This window comes from Astyanax mexicanus, unplaced genomic scaffold, assembly GCF_023375975.1.
Source record: "Astyanax mexicanus isolate ESR-SI-001 unplaced genomic scaffold, AstMex3_surface scaffold_41, whole genome shotgun sequence".
NCBI lineage: Eukaryota > Metazoa > Chordata > Actinopteri > Characiformes > Acestrorhamphidae > Astyanax > Astyanax mexicanus.
In genome coordinates this window covers 106,235-125,678 of record NW_026040051.1, presented here as the reverse complement: position 1 = coordinate 125,678, position 19,444 = coordinate 106,235, and the positions used below count along the sequence as shown (strand labels likewise).

At 49.5% G+C, this 19,444-nt stretch overlaps 1 protein-coding gene across 1 annotated transcript in view; it reads right to left on the bottom strand.

The window, feature by feature from the left end:
* The window catches only part of LOC103038855 (protein kinase C-binding protein NELL1), a gene marked incomplete at its 5' end in the record, with an annotated part of 349,348 nt that overhangs the window by 241,002 nt on the left and 88,902 nt on the right, over positions 1–19,444 (bottom strand). The window contains 3 exons of the mRNA XM_049473634.1: positions 3,227–3,300; positions 3,925–4,027; positions 4,669–4,803. Of these exons, the coding sequence (XP_049329591.1) occupies positions 3,227–3,300; positions 3,925–4,027; positions 4,669–4,803 (312 nt within the window). The remainder of the gene's footprint in view (positions 1–3,226; positions 3,301–3,924; positions 4,028–4,668; positions 4,804–19,444) is intronic.

The window sequence follows — 19,444 nt, the reverse complement described above, 5'->3', positions numbered from 1 at the left end:
ACTGCTGTGACGTGTGTGCCGCGGTGCCGGACCAAGGGGCGGTCACTACTGCGGATATCCTGGTGCGGGAGTTCTTTTGCAGATTCGGGGTTCCGGAAGAACTGCACAGCGACCGGGGGAGAAATTTCGAGTCGGAGGTCATGGCGGAGGTCTGCCGCATCCTGGGAATCCATAAGACCAGGACGACGCCCCTTCATCCGCAGAGTGACGGACTGGTGGAACGTTTTAACCGCACGCTGGCGGCGCAGTTGGCCATGGTGTCGGACAAGAACCAGCGAGACTCGGACAGGCACCTGCCGGTAGTGCTGCTGGCCTGTCGCTCCGCTGTGCAGGAGACGATGGGATTCACGCCGGCTCTGCTTATGTTCGGGCGCGAACTGAGGACGCCGGTCTCCCTGGCTTTTGGGGCGCCTCCTGACGGGACCCGAAGCGTACCCGCCCACTTTCGTCTCGGACCTTATGTCTTCGCTGGAATTAGCGCACCGTCTAGCGCGCTCCAACCAGTCTGCTGCCGGGCAGAAGCAGAAGCGTGCGTACGACACTAGCTGCTTTGGGGACCCGTTGGCAGTGGGGGGAGGGTTTGGCTATATAACCCTCAGCGGAAGAAGGGACTGTGCCCGAAGCTCCAGTCAGCCTGGGTGGGTCCGTGCTTGGTGCTGTCCAGGCTGGGAGAGGTGGTGTATAAGATCCGGTGGAGCAGACGCACTATGATTGTGCACCGTGATAGGCTGGCCCCCTATAGGCCGAGACTGTCGGACACTGTGGACGGTGGTGCGGAACCTGCCGGCCTTGCCCTCGTGCCTGATCTGAACTCTGGCTCTTCGGAGCCGCTGGCAGGCGGTGCCGTGCCCGGCCCCTCCAGGCTGCCGCGGGCACGGAGGCCGCCCGCCTTAATGACTTTGTTTGCGACTGATTGTAAAAAAAGAAAAAAATGTTTTGTTGTACACGGGGTTTGTGTTGGGTTGGTGGGGTCGCCGGGACGGCTGACCCTTGGGAGGGGGGCTATGTGGCGGCTCTGGGTTGTGTGTGGCTGCCTGTAGGCATGTTTCTGTTCTTCTGTGTGTGTGGTCTTATGTGTTCTGTTGTGCTATGTGTGCTGTGTTGCTCTAGCCTACGTAGTTGGTACCTCCCCCGTAACCTAGGGTATGGGGAGGGGCCATGCAGATGGGTGCTGTTTAGGGCACTCACCATAAAGTAAGTGAGTAGTGAGTTTAGTCACTTGGTTCTGTTGGTAGCCTATTTGGGGTAGAATGGTTTTAGCTCTCCTAGTCTTGTTAAAGGCTGCAAGTGAGTGGCAAGCCTGTTTAATAAAAGAGCTTATGAGCATTCATCATGAGTCTCACGGGTCTTCCTTCCTCTTCCACGCCACAATATACAGAAGCAGGTTAACATAACATGCCGAGAATCTCAACGTTAAGTGAAAGAGGTCCCTAATCCACCCCATGTCGGTTGAATATTCCTGCAGATTTTGCGGTGCGAGTGGAGTGGTTATAGCAAGTGCAATATTATCCCACATTGTTGATGTTTAAGGCAGCGCTTGAGGTAGCAGTACTGTATGTGGAAGAGCATTGTCCTGTTGGAATAGTGCACTGGAGTGAAAAGTGTTCAGTAAAGTTAGGGCCACTGGTTGCAGATCTCATTAATGTAACACTGAACTGACCAATTGTGATCTGGCACTGTACCAAAGTACACTTCACACCATCACACCAGACATGTTGGATGTTTGACGTGTTACAACAAACCAATCATTCCTACATAGAACACACTGTTAGACTTCAGAAGTGAACTCTAGATACTAATTTCAGCTGTGATATGGTGGGAAATAGGGGGAAGATAAACTGTTAAATATAAAAGAGAAATGTATGTAAACCACATAATGAAGTGTATTAGAGTTTACTGAACACCTCCACATGGTTCGAGGAGAGTGTGATAAATGTGAAATGATTTACGCCTGCAGTTAGCACCATGCTAATTGGTGTACATAGGCCTTTATGACTTGTAAGTTGTACATATAACTACTCTTTAAATGATATCACTTTAATATCACTTTAAGCCTACAGTATGCAGCACTGTAAACATTTGTCAGTGAATCTGAATCACAATATGTTCCATCATTGGTTTTATTATTATTCATTTGCTACTGTGCTTCTGTTTTTAAGGTTACTGCTATTTATTATAATATTATCACAGAGGACTGTGTACACATGACCAGTATTTAAAGGGGAGATATTATACCTCTTTTTACACATGATAAGGGTCAGTTTCAGTCCCTTTCAGAATGAGCCATTTAAGGGCTCCGTTACTTTCATGCAAATAACCTGTTGCTGGGCACGCCCACCCATCCCATGTTAATGCTAAGTGTTTACCACACGTTTGTGTGTTAGCTTGTGCTAAATGGCAAAACACAAACAAGCAAGTTCATGTTTAACTGTGATAGAAAAAGGAAAAAAAATCATTATTTAAAAGTTCTAGATAATCTAAAAGGTGAGACTTTTCTTTGCCTGTAGCCATAACACTTGGCATTTTATGTATATTGTACATTTATGTATTTTGTGTGCATCATAAACCAGCAAAGTGACATGGCGGCCATCTTGAACTGATCTTGTTGGTGGGGTTCTGGTGGGGGTTGATGGCTGACAGGTGGTGTCAGGGTGTTTCTATGCAGGTTTCCTTATTATGACATCACAATAAAGGAGATGCATCAAAGCCTCATAGAAGCATATATAACTTCCTGACACTAAACTCTTTTACAGAAAACCAATTGGTTGAAGTTGTTTACAGGGACATTTGAGACCCAAGAGGTTTTGCATAATAAATCCCCTTTAATCTACTGCTTAAAAAGCCTACAGTATGAGCCAGCACTGTTGGCTTGGTAAACATTAATTTAATTCAGTTAATCTGAATTAGAATATGTTTAATTAGCAGTTTTAAAGAAATACATATTCTCTAAAAAGAACACTGAATTGATTAATTGAAACAGTCATTCACAGTACCTCCTGTTGTCAGTAAAATAATTACTTTTATTAAGATCCTCATTAAACCGCACCCACTGAGTTCCTTTGTTCGCTCTGATTTACAGCTCAAATCTTCATAAATAACTTCTAATTAAGATCCAGTTCAGGCTACACAAAAAAGATCAGAGTCATTACTGGGGGAGAACAACCATTTAAAGCTGACATCTAATTAAAATAACCCAGCTATTAAGACCGGACAGGGGGGAGTTTACCTTGCATTCTTTGCAGCCCTGCAGCAGAGTGCGCTGACCTTCCGAGAGCGTCCGGTCCAGGTAGGAGCATTTAGCTGCAAACAGAGATAATGATGGGTTTTTTTATTGAATAGGACTGAAAAGGAGCCAAAGAGCATAATAGGAAAATGAGAAGCTCACAATTTGAATAGGCTTAGTTCTATTAGACTTGGCTCATCAGTGACAAAAGAGAGATGGAGTCGTTTCTGAGAGTCGTTTTGTACGGAGTGACCTTTGAGTGAACTGCTCGATTCCTGTGGCCAATTTCACCACACGAGCTGCAGCAGCGTGCGCGGTGGAACCAGAGACCGGCAGTGAGTGTAGAGAATTGACCGGGTAAAGGTGCGCCCGGTACCTCCACCCAGCTCCTTCACCCCCTCACCCCCCGGGCTGCACCTGTTGAGAGCGATCCGTCAGTAGAGACGAGAGCCAATCAGCTACAAAAGCGCGAGAGCAGCGGAAGCCAGGGCCGCGTTCTGCTCTTCCGCTCGGCTAATGGACTTGAATTGATTAGCCCTCATCAAAGCCTACAGCAATTACACGCCTTTGGCAGAGAACAATCCCCACCATCTCCCCCACTGACCGTGCACGGCTGACTGGAGCGCGAGAGAGCGAGAGAGAGAGAGAGAGAATGGGAAAACAGCAGAGCGGGGAGGACACGCTGGCGCTCCTGTACTTACGTCTGCACTTCTTACAGCACATCCCCTCCACATGCACAGGCAGGAACTCCTCAGAACAGTTGGCAGGTGGACAGAATATTCTCCGACACTCAACCACTCCGTTCTGGAAGACAACAGACACTAATACAGTCAACTGGCAGAGCACTCTAATAAAAACAAAAAGCTGCTGCAAACAGCTCTCCAACTATTTCTTCACACTATAAAAACTATTTTAGCATGCACACGTTTAGAAAGCTCACTGCACATGTAATGCTGTTTGCAGCTAAACCAGAATGATCTACTACTACATACACACCTGAATATCTTATTCTACACTGCCTGGACAAAACAAAAAAAAGTCTCCACCTGGATTTAAGTAAGTAAATAATGTGGGGTTGGTTGATGCTGCAGTTGGTCTGCAGGTTTAGGTTCAGCAACAGTATGTGCTGAAAGAATGAGGTCAGCTGACTCTACCTAAATATACTGAATATAGACCAGGTTATTCCATCAATAGGAAATAGTGATTCAGGGAGCGTGAGATCATCATTTATCATTTTCACACATGGATTGAGAGAGTTCACCACAGAGTCCAGACCTTAACCTCATTGAGAATCTTTGGGATGTGCTGGAGAAGAGCTGCTTTGTGCAATGGTTGGTCAGACATCATCAATGCTGCTGCAAGATCTTGGTGAAAAATCAGCCACTCTACCGCTGCAACACAGAGGCTGAAAAGCACAAAAGTTCAGTAGAAATGTTTCTCCTCACCATGCAGGAGCAGGTTCTGCAGTTCTCTGGTTCCGTCCAGATCTCTTTATCACGATAAACCACGGTGTTCACGCTGCAGGTCCGCTCACAGTGACACCCCTCCAACTGACTCAGCCTGGACTCTGCATAGTTCAACTGTAAAACACAATAACACACACACACACACACACACACAAATGAACCAAACTATTAGGTCCTCTTGCATATGAGTATGAGGTCTGATTTCTGTGATAGACAGTAATGAACAGATGACTTTTCAGAGTCGATGTGTGGGAAGTGGAGAAACGGTCAGTTTGAAGACCTGAAACACTTTGACCAGGGTCAGATCATTATGTCCAGACCACTGGGCTGGAGCCCAGGCACAAGGACGGGCCACCAAACCACAGAGCTGGAGGCTTACTAGAGAATGATAAAGGCTATTCTGTCTGTGTGGAGCTGACAGAAAGGCTACTGTGGCACAAAAACATAAATTGTAAAAGTTATCATAGGAGTGAGATACAATAGAGTGCAGCGCCCCCTGCTGTGTATGGAGCTGCATAGCTGCAGATGGGTCATGACCCCTGTTGACTTACAATAAAGAGCTGTATCTCAGAATGATGGATGGAGAAAGTGCAATCTGGAGGATTTCTGTGGTGTATGTGCTTAATTTACCTATTGGAGGTGATGTGTGTGTGTGTGTGTGTATATATATATATATACTAATCTTTACTAATCTAATATGGATGAGGCTATTAAAGTCTGACATTGAGGTGATCAGACCAACCTTCTCTCTCTCTCTCTCTCTCTCTCTCTCTCTCTTTCACCTTATGAGCTGTAATTTGGGAGCATGTGTGCTAGTTTGGGACCGTGCTCTAATTGAACCTTCACTCACCTACAACCAACATTAACCTGATATTAAAACTGCTGGAAATAGTACTGCCTGACCATAACACTGTAGTTAATCTGATTTCTCTTAAACTGGTAGTTTGACTGAAAAAAAAAAATAACCTAAAATTTACAACGACTTTGTGTCCAACTGTACAGTTTAAACATCAGACAGGACTATTTTAAATCGGGGAAGTAGGATTGTGTCATTTAAAACAGATATTTGTAGTGACTTTAGTGCCATTTAAATACACCAGTAACATAACATGTCAGTCCAGTGCCTTTTACCTTTTACCTTTTTTTAACAAACACTACAAAACTATAAAGACTATAAAACAAAGGATTAACCATAAGACTAATAAAACAGGGAAAATAAGCAAACAAAGGAACAAACTAAAGAAAACAAACCAGAAACTAAACTTACACACACAGAAAAAAAAGAAATCATACAAAAGACTGGAATCTACTAAGACAGGGTATAAGACTAGAGCTGACAAAGACTGCAGGTCACACACACAAACAAAAAGCAAGGCAGAGAACACATAGGGTATTTATGAACAGACACGCACAAGGAACACCTGTGGAAGTAACGAGGGGGCGGGGTTACAAATGAGACAGGAGAGATTACAGATGACAGGTGGGGCTAAGGCGGAGACAAGACCAAAATAAAAACAGAGCCATGTGAAGCACATGGAGCACATGGGGACGTAAACAAAACAAGAGAACTGAGGACAGGAGCAGGAAGGAACAAAAAAAAGGAAAACATAAGACAGACACAGGTCTAAGGTGAGACAGTAGTCTGTCAAATCCTGTAAAAAATATATATTTGCTGTTTTACAGAGTACAGAGGTGCTTGAGGAGGCATGTTGTTTTATTTTGCAGAACACGGGAACACTGGGTCATTCAAGTCTGTGAATAAATAATGAGAACCAGCTATAGGACTCCACATAGCCTATAACCTGCATACATGTTATGAATGTGTAGCTGCTATAGTTCAAACTAAAATTATTTCACTTTTACTATAAATCAGATATAACATTGGTTATCATGTGTTTTATAGTGATTTTAATGAAGCCCAGTATTACTTGTAGGTTATTATCCAGAAAAGTAATGATAGTAAACCTATTATACTTTTATACTGAAACGTATCAAATATGAATTTGAAAATAAGTATTTCTGGTTCTATTTTATGCCACCAATGCTTGTTTGTGTGTGTTTACCCATGTGTGTATGCATCATATACATGTATGTATGTATGTATGTATGTACTGTATGTATGTGTCAAGAATCACAGGGGTCACGTGGGGAAATAACACAGAGACATGAGAACAGACAGAAACAGGACCAGGACGTGACAGTATGTATGTATGTATGTATGTATGAACCCTGCTGAATGTACGTTAACTGAAAAGTTCATTTCAGCTCGGCTCTCATTGGCTGACAGTCTGTCAGGCATGATATCTGTGTTGTGTTGTGCACCAGAGAATCGGTGCTCATCCCAACTACAGGATACTGATCTGTAAATATTAAACAGGTTATATATTTTTGAGGACCCAGGCTGCTCTGGGAGAACACTATAGATTGGATTTTTGACTCTGCAGGACAATTTGGAAAGATCACTGTTTAGGATCACCCTGAAATATTTTGTGATTTTGAGAAGAAGCAAAGCGGGCACAAAATTACCCAGATTATCCTGTAGTGTAGTTTACTGTTTCACTAGACTTGGTCTTTGAGGAACCCTGGCCTGTACATTTACTGCTTTTCATACCTCCAGTACATCTGATTCAGCTCATTTACAACTCCTTACAGAGCTGCAGGTGATGTGATAAAGCAGGTAATCCTCTGAAATGTGCAGGACAGGAGGCCTCCAGAACTAGGGATAAAAAATGTATGCACCAAAATAAAAATTCCAAAAAAAAAACAAAAAAAATGAATCTGAATAAACACACTGAACACTTTAAATCCCAGCAGGGAAAAAAAGGTTTAAAAAGTTAATAAATGAAGAGATCTGAGTGCATCATCAAAAACATCATTGTTTGATTTGTCTTATAACAGAAAATGCCGAAAAAGTTTACTTGAAACTTTACTTGAACTGGACAACAGGAGTGGAGGGAATGGTGTGTACTGACACTGTAACAATATTTACATTTACTACAAAACCCCACTATTTTACAAACTGAGGGGAATCCAATTTTCATCAAACAGACTTTTAACTTCTGAACAGTGAAGCTCAGGTATGAGTCACGTACAGGTGCTGATTTAATAGCAGCCTCTAAACTGTCTTCAGGGAAAGAAACACAGAATGATGGATCCAGAAAGGGACGGCTCTTTAAAGCTGCAGTGCTGTCTGAGTCTAAAAGCATTAGATATGAGCGCTCCGTATCATCAGAGTGATTTTATTGATCAGAGGAGAGTCCTAACACAGGCGCGCATTCTCCACCCTGCGTTCAGCTGTGCTCCTGACCTCCACCGGACTCAAGGTTACTCAACTCCCGCAGCTCTGCCGGGTTACGCCACCGCACCTGAATCCCAATCCCGCTCCGGGTGATTGATGCCTCGGACAGAGCGAGGAAGATCCGCCTGTCTTCCAGGAGTGTTTGATATCTTATTTAAAGAACCCTCAGCGCCGAGACGCTGCAGAGAGAACCAGAATTAACCTGAACCAGCAGAGAGAACCAGAATTAATCTGAACCAGCAGAGAGAACCAGAATTAACCTGAACCAGCAGAGAGAACCAATCCAACACCATCAGGAGCTTCAATCTGAGACACATTTACACAATTAACCAATCCTCATCCATCTCATTCAGTTTATGGAGTGTACGATATGTACAAGTATAATAATGCTGTTAATAATGCTCTACAACACTGTACCCCCCTCCACCCCGCTCTACCACCGCTCTACCCCCGCTCTACCCCTACTACTCTACTCCCCCTGTATCACTCTCTACCCCCAATACTCTACTCCCCCTCCACCCCGCTCTACCCCCGCTCTATCCCTATATCACTCTCTACCCCCACTCTACCCCTACTACTCTACTCCCCCTGTATCACTCTCTACCACCGCTCTACTCCTACTACTCTACTCCCCCTGTATCACTCTCTACCACCGCTCTACTCCTACTACTCTACTCCCCCTCCACCCCGCTCTACCCCTATATCACTCTCTACCCCCCGCTCTACCCCCACAACTCTACTCCCCCTCCACCACGCTCTACCCCCGCTTTACTCCTACTACTCTACTCCCCCTGTATCACTCTCTACCCCCACTCTACCCCCACAACTCTACTCCCCCTCCACCACGCTCTACCCCCGCTTTACTACTACTACTCTACTCCCCCTGTATCACTCTCTACCCCGCTCTACCCCCGCTCTACTCCTACTACTCTACTCCCCCTGTATCACTCTCTACCCCCACTCTACCCCCACTACTCTACTCCCCCTCCACCACGCTCTACCCCCGCTCTACCCCCGCTCTACTCCTACTACTCTACTCCCCCTGTATCACTCTCTACCCCCACTCTACCCCTACTACTCTACTCCCCCTGTATCACTCTCTACCCCGCTCTACTCCTACTACTCTCCTCCCCCTGTATCACTCTCTACCCCCACTCTACTCCTACTACTCTACCCCGCTCTACCCCCGCTCTACTCCTACTAATCTCCTCCCCCTGTATCACTCTCTACCCCCACTAAACCCCTACTATTCTACTCCCCCTGTATCACTCTCTACCCCGCTCTACTCCTACTACTCTACTCCCCCTGTATCACTCTCTACCCCCACTCTACCCCCACTACTCTACTCCCCCTCCACCACGCTCTACCCCCGCTTTACTCCTACTACTCTACTCCCCCTGTATCACTCTCTACCCCCACTACTCTACTCCCCCTCCACCACGCTCTACCCCTGCTCTACCCCCACTTTACTCCTACTACTCTACTCCCCCTGTATCACTCTCTACCCCCGCTCTACTCCTACTACTCTACTCCCCCTGTATCACTCTCTACCCCCACTCTACCCCTACTACTCTACTCCCCCTGTATCACTCTCTACCCCGCTCTACTCCTACTACTCTACTCCCCCTGTATCACTCTCTACCCCCGCTCTACTCCTACTACTCTACTCCCCTGTATCACTCTCTACCCCCGCTCTACTCCTACTACTCTACTCCCCTGTATCACTCTCTACCCCCGCTCTACTCCTACTACTCTACTCCCCCTGTAATACTCTCTACCCCCACTCTACCCCTACTACTCTACTCCCCCTGTATCACTCTCTACCCCGCTCTCCTCCTACTACTCTACTCCCCCTGTATCACTCTCTACCAACGCTCTACTCCTACTACTCTACTCCCCCTCCACCCCACTCTATCCCCGCTCTACCCCTATATCACTCTCTACCCCCCGCTCTACCCCCACAACTCTACTCCCCCTCCACCACGCTCTACCCCCGCTTTACTCCTACTACTCTACTCCCCCTGTATCATTCTCTACCCCGCTCTACTCCTACTACTCTACTCCCCATGTATCACTCTCTACCCCCACTCTACTCCCAATACTCTACTCCCCCTCCACCACGCTCTACCCCCGCTCTACCCCCGCTCTACTCCTACTACTCTACTCCCCCTGTATCACTCTCTACCCCCGCTCTACTCCTACTACTCTACCCCGCTCTACCCCCGCTCTACTCCTACTACTCTACTCCCCCTGTATCACTCTCTACTCCCACTCTACCCCTACTACTCTACTCCCCCTGTATCACTCTCTACCCCGCTCTACTCCTACTACTCTACTCCCCTGTATCACTCTCTACCCCCACTCTACCCCCACTACTCTACTCCCCCTCCACCACGCTCTACCGCTCTACCCCCGCTTTACTCCTACTACTCTACTCCCCCTGTATCACTCTCTACCCCCGCTCTACTCCTACTACTCTACCCCGCTCTACCCCCGCTCTACTCCTACTACTCTACTCCCCCTGTATCACTCTCTACCCCCACTCTACCCCTACTACTCTACTCCCCCTGTATCACTCTCTACCCCGCTCTACCCCAGCTCTACTCCTACTACTCTACTCCCCCTGTATCACTCTCTACCCCAACTCTACCCCCACTACTCTACTCCCCCTCCACCACGCTCTACCCCAGCTCTACCCCCGCTTTACTCCTACTACTCTACTCCCCCTGTATCACTCTCTACCCCCACTCTACCCCCACTACTCTACTCCCCCTGTATCACTCTCTACCCCGCTCTACCCCCGCTCTACTCCTACTACTCTACTCCCCCTGTATCACTCTCTACCCCCACTCTACCCCCACTACTCTACTCCCCCTCCACCACGCTCTACCCCAGCTCTACCCCCGCTTTACTCCTACTACTCTACTCCCCCTGTATCACTCTCTACCCCCACTCTACCCCCACTACTCTACTCCCCCTCCACCACGCTCTACCCCTGCTCTACCCCCGCTTTACTCCTACTACTCTACTCCCCCTGTATCACTCTCTACCCCCGCTCTACTCCTACTACTCTACTCCCCCTGTATCACTCTCTACCCCCACTCTACCCCTACTACTCTACTCCCCCTGTATCACTCTCTACCCCGCTCTACTCCTACTACTCTACTCCCCATGTATCACTCTCTACCCCCGCTCTACTCCTACTACTCTACTCCCCCTGTATCACTCTCTACCCCCGCTCTACTCCTACTACTCTACTCCCCTGTATCACTCTCTACCCCCGCTCTACTCCTACTACTCTACTCCCCCTGTAATACTCTCTACCCCAACTCTACCCCTACTACTCTACTCCCGCTGTATCACTCTCTACCCCCGCTCTACTCCTACTACTCTACTCCCCCTGTATCACTCTCTACCCCTTTACCCCGATCCTACCCACGCTTTACCCCCACTGCTAAACGCTCTAACCACACTCAACCCCCAGTCAACCACACTCTACCACACTCTACCCTCACTCTACCACACTCTACCCTCACTCTACCCTCACTCTACCTCACTCTACCACACTCTACCCTCACTCTACCCTCACTCTACCTCACTCTACCACACTCTACCCTCACTCTACCCTCACTCTACCACACTCTACCCTCACTCTACCACACTCTACCCTCACTCTACCCTCACTCTACCCTCACTCTACTCTCACTCTATCCTCACTCTACCACACTCTACCCTCACTCCACCACACTCTACCCTCACTCTACCACACTCTACCCTCACTCTACTCTCACTCTATCCTCACTCTACCACACTCTACCCTCACTCTACCACACTCTACCCTCACTCTACCCTCACTACACTCTCTCACTCTATCCTCATTCTACCACACTCTACTCTCACTCTACCCTCACTCTACTCTCACTCTATCCTCATTCTACCACACTCTACCCTCACTCTACCTCACTCTACCCTCACTCTACCACACTATACCCTCACTCTACCACACTATACCCTCACTCTACCCTCACTCCACCACACTCTACCCTCACTCTACCACACTCTACCCTCACTCTACCCTCACTCTACCCTCACTCTACTCTACTCCCCCTGTATCACTCTCTACCTCCGCTCTACTCCTACTACTCTACACCCCCTGTATCACTCTCTACCCCCGCTCTACTCCTACTACTCTACTCCCCCTGTATCACTCTCTACCCCCGCTCTACTCCTACTACTCTACTCCCCCTGTATCACTCTCTACCCCCGCTCTACTCCTACTACTCTACTCCCCCTGTATCACTCTCTACCCCCGCTCTACTCCTACTACTCTACCCCCGCTCTACTCCTACTACTCTACTCCCCTTGTAATACTCTCTACCCCACTCTACCCCTACTACTCTACTCCCCCTGTATCACTCTCTACCCCAGCTCTACTCCTACTACTCTACCCCCGCTCTACCCCCACTACTCTACTCCCCCTCCACCACGCTCTACCCCCGCTCTACTCCTACTACTCTACTCCCCCTGTAATACTCTCTACCCCCATTCTACCCCTACTACTCTACTCCCCCTGTATCACTCTCTAACCCCGCTCTACTCCTAATACTCTACTCCCCTGAATCACTCTCTACCCCCACTCTACTCCCACTACTCTACTTCCCCTGTATCACTCCTGTATCACTCTCTACCCCCGCTCTACCCCCACTACTCTACTTCCCCTGTATCACTCTCTACCCCCACTCTACTCCTAATACTCTACTCCCCCTGTATCACTCCTGTATCACTCTCTACCCCCGCTCTACCCCCACTACTCTACTTCCCCTGTATCACTCTCTACCCCCACTCTACCCCTACTAATCTACTCCCCCTGTATCACTCTACCCCCGCTCTACCCCTACTACTCTACTCCCCCTGTATCACTCTCTACCCTCACTCTACCCCTACTACTCTACTCCCCCTGTATCACTCTCTACCCCGCTCTACCCCCGCTCTACTCCTACTACTCTACTCCCCCTGTATCACTCTCTACCCCCACTCTACCCCCACTACTCTACTCCCCCTCCACCACGCTCTACCCCAGCTCTACCCCCGCTTTACTCCTACTACTCTACTCCCCCTGTCTCACTCTCTACCCCCACTCTACCCCTACTACTGTACTCCCCCTGTATCACTCTCTACCCCGCTCTACCCCCGCTCTACTCCTACTACTCTACTCCCCCTGTATCACTCTCTACCCCCACTCTACCCCCACTACTCTACTCCCCCTCCACCACGCTCTACCCCAGCTCTACCCCCGCTTTACTCCTACTACTCTACTCCCCCTGTATCACTCTCTACCCCCACTCTACCCCCACTACTCTACTCCCCCTCCACCACGCTCTACCCCTGCTCTACCCCCGCTTTACTCCTACTACTCTACTCCCCCTGTATCACTCTCTACCCCCGCTCTACTCCTACTACTCTACTCCCCCTGTATCACTCTCTACCCCGCTCTACCCACGCTTTACCCCCACTGCTAAACGCTCTAACCACACTCAACCCCCAGTCAACCACACTCTACCACACTCTACCCTCACTCTACCACACTCTACCCTCACTCTACCCTCACTCTACCTCACTCTACCACACTCTACCCTCACTCTACCCTCACTCTACCTCACTCTACCACACTCTACCCTCACTCTACCCTCACTCTACCACACTCTACCCTCACTCTACCACACTCTACCCTCACTCTACCCTGACTCTACCCTCACTCTACTCTCACTCTATCCTCACTCTACCACACTCTACCCTCACTCCACCACACTCTACCCTCACTCTACCACACTCTACCCTCACTCTACTCTCACTCTATCCTCACTCTACCACACTCTACCCTCACTCTACCACACTCTACCCTCACTCTACTCTCACTCTATCCTCATTCTACCACACTCTACTCTCACTCTACCACACTCTACCCTCACTCTACTCTCACTCTATCCTCATTCTACCACACTCTACCCTCACTCTACCTCACTCTACCCTCACTCTACCACACTCTACCCTCACTCTACCCTCACTCTACCACACTATACCCTCACTCTACCCTCACTCCACCACACTCTACCCTCACTCTACCACACTCTACCCTCACTCTACCCTCACTCTACCCTCACTCTACTCTACTCCCCCTGTATCACTCTCTACCTCCGCTCTACTCCTACTACTCTACACCCCCTGTATCACTCTCTACCCCCGCTCTACTCCTACTACTCTACTCCCCCTGTATCACTCTCTACCCCCGCTCTACTCCTACTACTCTACTCCCCCTGTATCACTCTCTACCCCCGCTCTACTCCTACTACTCTACTCCCCCTGTATCACTCTCTACCCCCGCTCTACTCCTACTACTCTACCCCCGCTCTACTCCTACTACTCTACTCCCCTTGTAATACTCTCTACCCCACTCTACCCCTACTACTCTACTCCCCCTGTATCACTCTCTACCCCCGCTCTACTCCTACTACTCTACTCCCCCTGTATCACTCTCTACCCCCGCTCTACTCCTACTACTCTACCCCCGCTCTACCCCCACTACTCTACTCCCCCTCCACCACGCTCTACCCCCGCTCTACTCCTACTACTCTACTCCCCCTGTAATACTCTCTACCCCCATTCTACTCCTAATACTCTACTCCCCTGTATCACTCTCTACCCCCACTCTACTCCCACTACTCTACTTCCCCTGTATCACTCCTGTATCACTCTCTACCCCCGCTCTACCCCCACTACTCTACTTCCCCTGTATCACTCTCTACCCCCACTCTACTCCTAATACTCTACTCCCCCTGTATCACTCCTGTATCACTCTCTACCCCCGCTCTACCCCCACTACTCTACTTCCCCTGTATCACTCTCTACCCCCACTCTACCCCTACTAATCTACTCCCCCTGTATCACTCTACCCCCGCTCTACCCCTACTACTCTACTCCCCCTGTATCACTCTCTACCCCTTTACCCCTGATCCTACCCACGCATTACCCCCACTGCTAAACATTCTAACCACACTCAACCGCCAGTCAAACACACTCTACCACACTCTACCCTCACTCTACCACACTCTACCCTCACTCTACCCTCACTCTACTCTCACTCTATCCTCACTCTACCTCACTCTACCCTCACTCTACCCTCACTCTACTCTCACTCTACCTCACTCTACCCTCACTCTACCCTCACTCTACCCTCACTCTACCACACTCTACCCTCACTCTAACTCACTCTACCCTCACTCTACCTCACTCTACCCTCACTCTACCCTCACTCTAACTCACTCTACCCTCACTCTACCCTCACTCTACCACACTCTACCCTCACTCTACCCTCACTCTACCACACTCTACCCTCACTCTACCCTCACTCTACCACACTCTACCCTCACTCTATCCTCACTCTACCCTCACTCTACCACACTCTACCCTCACTCTACCCTCACTCTACCACACTCTACCCTCACTCTACCCTCACTCTACCCTCACTCTACCTCACTCTACCATGCTCTACACTCACCCTACCTCACTCTACCTCACTCTCCCCTCACTCAACCCTCACTCTCCCCTCACTCTACCCTAACTCTACCCTCACTCTCCCACACTCTACCCTCACTCCACCACACTCTACCCTCACTCTACCCTCACTCTACCCTCACTCTACCCTCACTCTACCACACTCTACCCTCACTCTACCCTCACTCTACCACACTCTACCCTCACTCTACCCTCACTCTACCCTCACTCTACCCTCACTCTACCACACTCTACCCTCACTCTACCCTCACTCTACCACACTCTACCCTCACTCTACCACACTCTACCCTCACTCTACCCTCACTCTACCACTCTACCCTCACTCTACCACACTCTACCCTCACTCTACCACACTCTACCCTCACTCTACCCTCACTCTACCACACTCTACCCTCACTCTACCACACTCTACCCTCACTCTACCCTCACTCTACCATACTCTACCCTCACTCTACCCTCACTCTACCACACTCTACCCTCACTCTACCCTCACTCTACCACTCTCTACCCTCACTCTACCCTCGCTCTACCACTCTACCCTTACTCTACCGTCACTCTACCACACTCTAGCCTCACTCTACCCTCACTCTACCACACTCTACCCTCACTCTGCTACTCACTCTACCCTCACTCTACCACACTCTACCCTCACTCTACCTTCACTCCACCACACTCTGCTACTCACTCTACCCTCACTCTACCTCACTCTACCCTCACTCTACCACACTATACCCTCACTCTACCACACTATACCCTCACTCTACCCTCACTCCACCACACTCTACCCTCACTCTACCACACTCTACCCTCACTCTACCCTCACTCTACCCTCACTCTACTCTACTCCCCCTGTATCACTCTCTACCTCCGCTCTACTCCTACTACTCTACACCCCCTGTATCACTCTCTACCCCCGCTCTACTCCTACTAATCTACTCCCCCTGTATCACTCTCTACCCCCGCTCTACTCCTACTACTCTACTCCCCCTGTATCACTCTCTACCCCCGCTCTACTCCTACTACTCTACTCCCCCTGTATCACTCTCTACCCCCGCTCTACTCCTACTACTCTACCCCCGCTCTACTCCTACTACTCTACTCCCCTTGTAATACTCTCTACCCCACTCTACCCCTACTACTCTACTCCCCCTGTATCACTCTCTACCCCCGCTCTACTCCTACTACTCTACTCCCCCTGTATCACTCTCTACCCCCGCTCTACTCCTACTACTCTACCCCCGCTCTACCCCCACTACTCTACTCCCCCTCCACCACGCTCTACCCCCGCTCTACTCCTACTACTCTACTCCCCCTGTAATACTCTCTACCCCCATTCTACCCCTACTACTCTACTCCCCCTGTATCACTCTCTAACCCCGCTCTACTCCTAATACTCTACTCCCCTGTATCACTCTCTACCCCCACTCTACTCCCACTACTCTACTTCCCCTGTATCACTCCTGTATCACTCTCTACCCCCGCTCTACCCCCACTACTCTACTTCCCCTGTATCACTCTCTACCCCCACTCTACTCCTAATACTCTACTCCCCCTGTATCACTCCTGTATCACTCTCTACCCCCGCTCTACCCCCACTACACTACTTCCCCTGTATCACTCTCTACCCCCACTCTACCCCTACTAATCTACTCTCCCTGTATCACTCTACCCCCGCTCTACCCCTACTACTCTACTCCCCCTGTATCACTCTCTACCCCTTTACCCCTGATCCTACCCACACTTTACCCCCACTGCTAAACATTCTAACCACACTCAACCGCCAGTCAAACACACTCTACCACACTCTACCCTCACTCTACCACACTCTACCCTCACTCTACTCTCACTCTATCCTCACTCTACCTCACTCTACCCTCACTCTACCCTCACTCTACTCTCACTCTACCTCACTCTACCCTCACTCTACCCTCACTCTACCACACTCTACCCTCACTCTAACTCACTCTACCCTCACTCTACCTCACTCTACCCTCACTCTACCCTCACTCTAACTCACTCTACCCTCACTCTACCCTCACTCTACCACACTCTACCCTCACTCTACCCTCACTCTACCACACTCTACCCTCACTCTACCCTCACTCTACCACACTCTACCCTCACTCTACCACACTCTACCCTCACTCTACCCTCACTCTACCCTCACTCTACCACACTCTACTCTCACTCTACCCTCACTCTACCACACTCTACCCTCACTCTCCCACACTCTACCACACTCTACCCTCACTCTACCACACTCTACCCTCACTCTACCCTCACTCTACCACACTCTACCCTCACTCTACCACACTCTACCCTCACTCTACCCTCACTGTACCCTCACTCTAACACACTCTACCCTCACTCTACCCTCACTCTACCACTCTCTACCCTCACTCTACCACTCTACCCTCACTCTACCGTCACTCTACCCTCACTCTACCCTCACTCCACCAAACTCTACCCTCACTCTACCACACCCTGCCCTCACTCCACCACACTCTACCCTCACTCTACCCTCACTCTACCACACTCTACCCTCACTCTACCACACTCTACCCTCACTCCACCACACAATGCTACACACTCTACCCTCACTCCACCACACTCTGCTACTCACTCTACCCTCACTCTACCCTCACTCTACCCTCACTCTACCACTCACTCTACCCTCACTCTACCCTCACTCTACCACACTCTACCCTCACTCTACCACTCTACCACACTCTACCCTCACTCTACCACATTCTACCCTCACTCTACCTCACTCTACCCTCACTCTATCCTCACTCTACCCTCACTCTACCACACTCTACCCTCACTCTACCCTCACTCTACCCTCACTCTACCCTCACTCTACCCTCACTCTATCCTCACTCTACCCTCACTCTACCACACTCTACCCTCACTCTACCCTCACTCTACCTCACTCTACCATGCTCTACACTCACCCTACCTCACTCTACCTCACTCTCCCCTCACTCAACCCTCACTCTCCCCTCACTCTACCCTAACTCTACCCTCACTCTACCCTCACTCTACCACACTCTACCCCCACTCTACCCTCACTCCACCACACTCTACCCTCACTCTACCACACTCTACCCTCACTCTACCCTCACTCTACCACACTCTACCCTCACTCTACCACACTCTACCCTCACTCTACCCTCACTCCACCACACTCTAACCTCACTCTACCACACCCTACCACACTCTACCCTCACTCTACCACACTCTACCCTCACTCTCCCACACTCTACCCTCACTCCACCACACTCTACCCTCACTCTACCCTCACTCTACCACACTCTACCCTCACTCTACCACACTCTACCACACTCTACCCTCACTCTACCCTCACTCTACCCTCACTCTACCACACTCTACCCTCACTCTACCCTCACTCTACCACACTCTACCCTCACTCTACCACACTCTACCCTCACTCTACCCTCACTCTACCACTCTACCCTCACTCTACCACACTCTACCCTCACTCTACCACACTTTACCCTCACTCTACCCTCACTCTACCACACTCTACCCTCACTCTACCACACTCTACCCTCACTCTACCCTCACTCTACCATACTCTACCCTCACTCTACCCTCACTCTACCCTCACTCTACCACACTCTACCCTCACTCTACCCTCACTCTACCACTCTCTACCCTCACTCTACCCTCGCTCTACCACTCTACCCTTACTCTACCGTCACTCTACCACACTCTAGCCTCACTCTACCCTCACTCTACCACACTCTACCCTCACTCTGCTACTCACTCTACCCTCACTCTACCACACTCTACCCTCACTCTACCTTCACTCCACCACACTCTGCTACTCACTCTACCCTCACTCTACCACACTCTCCCCTC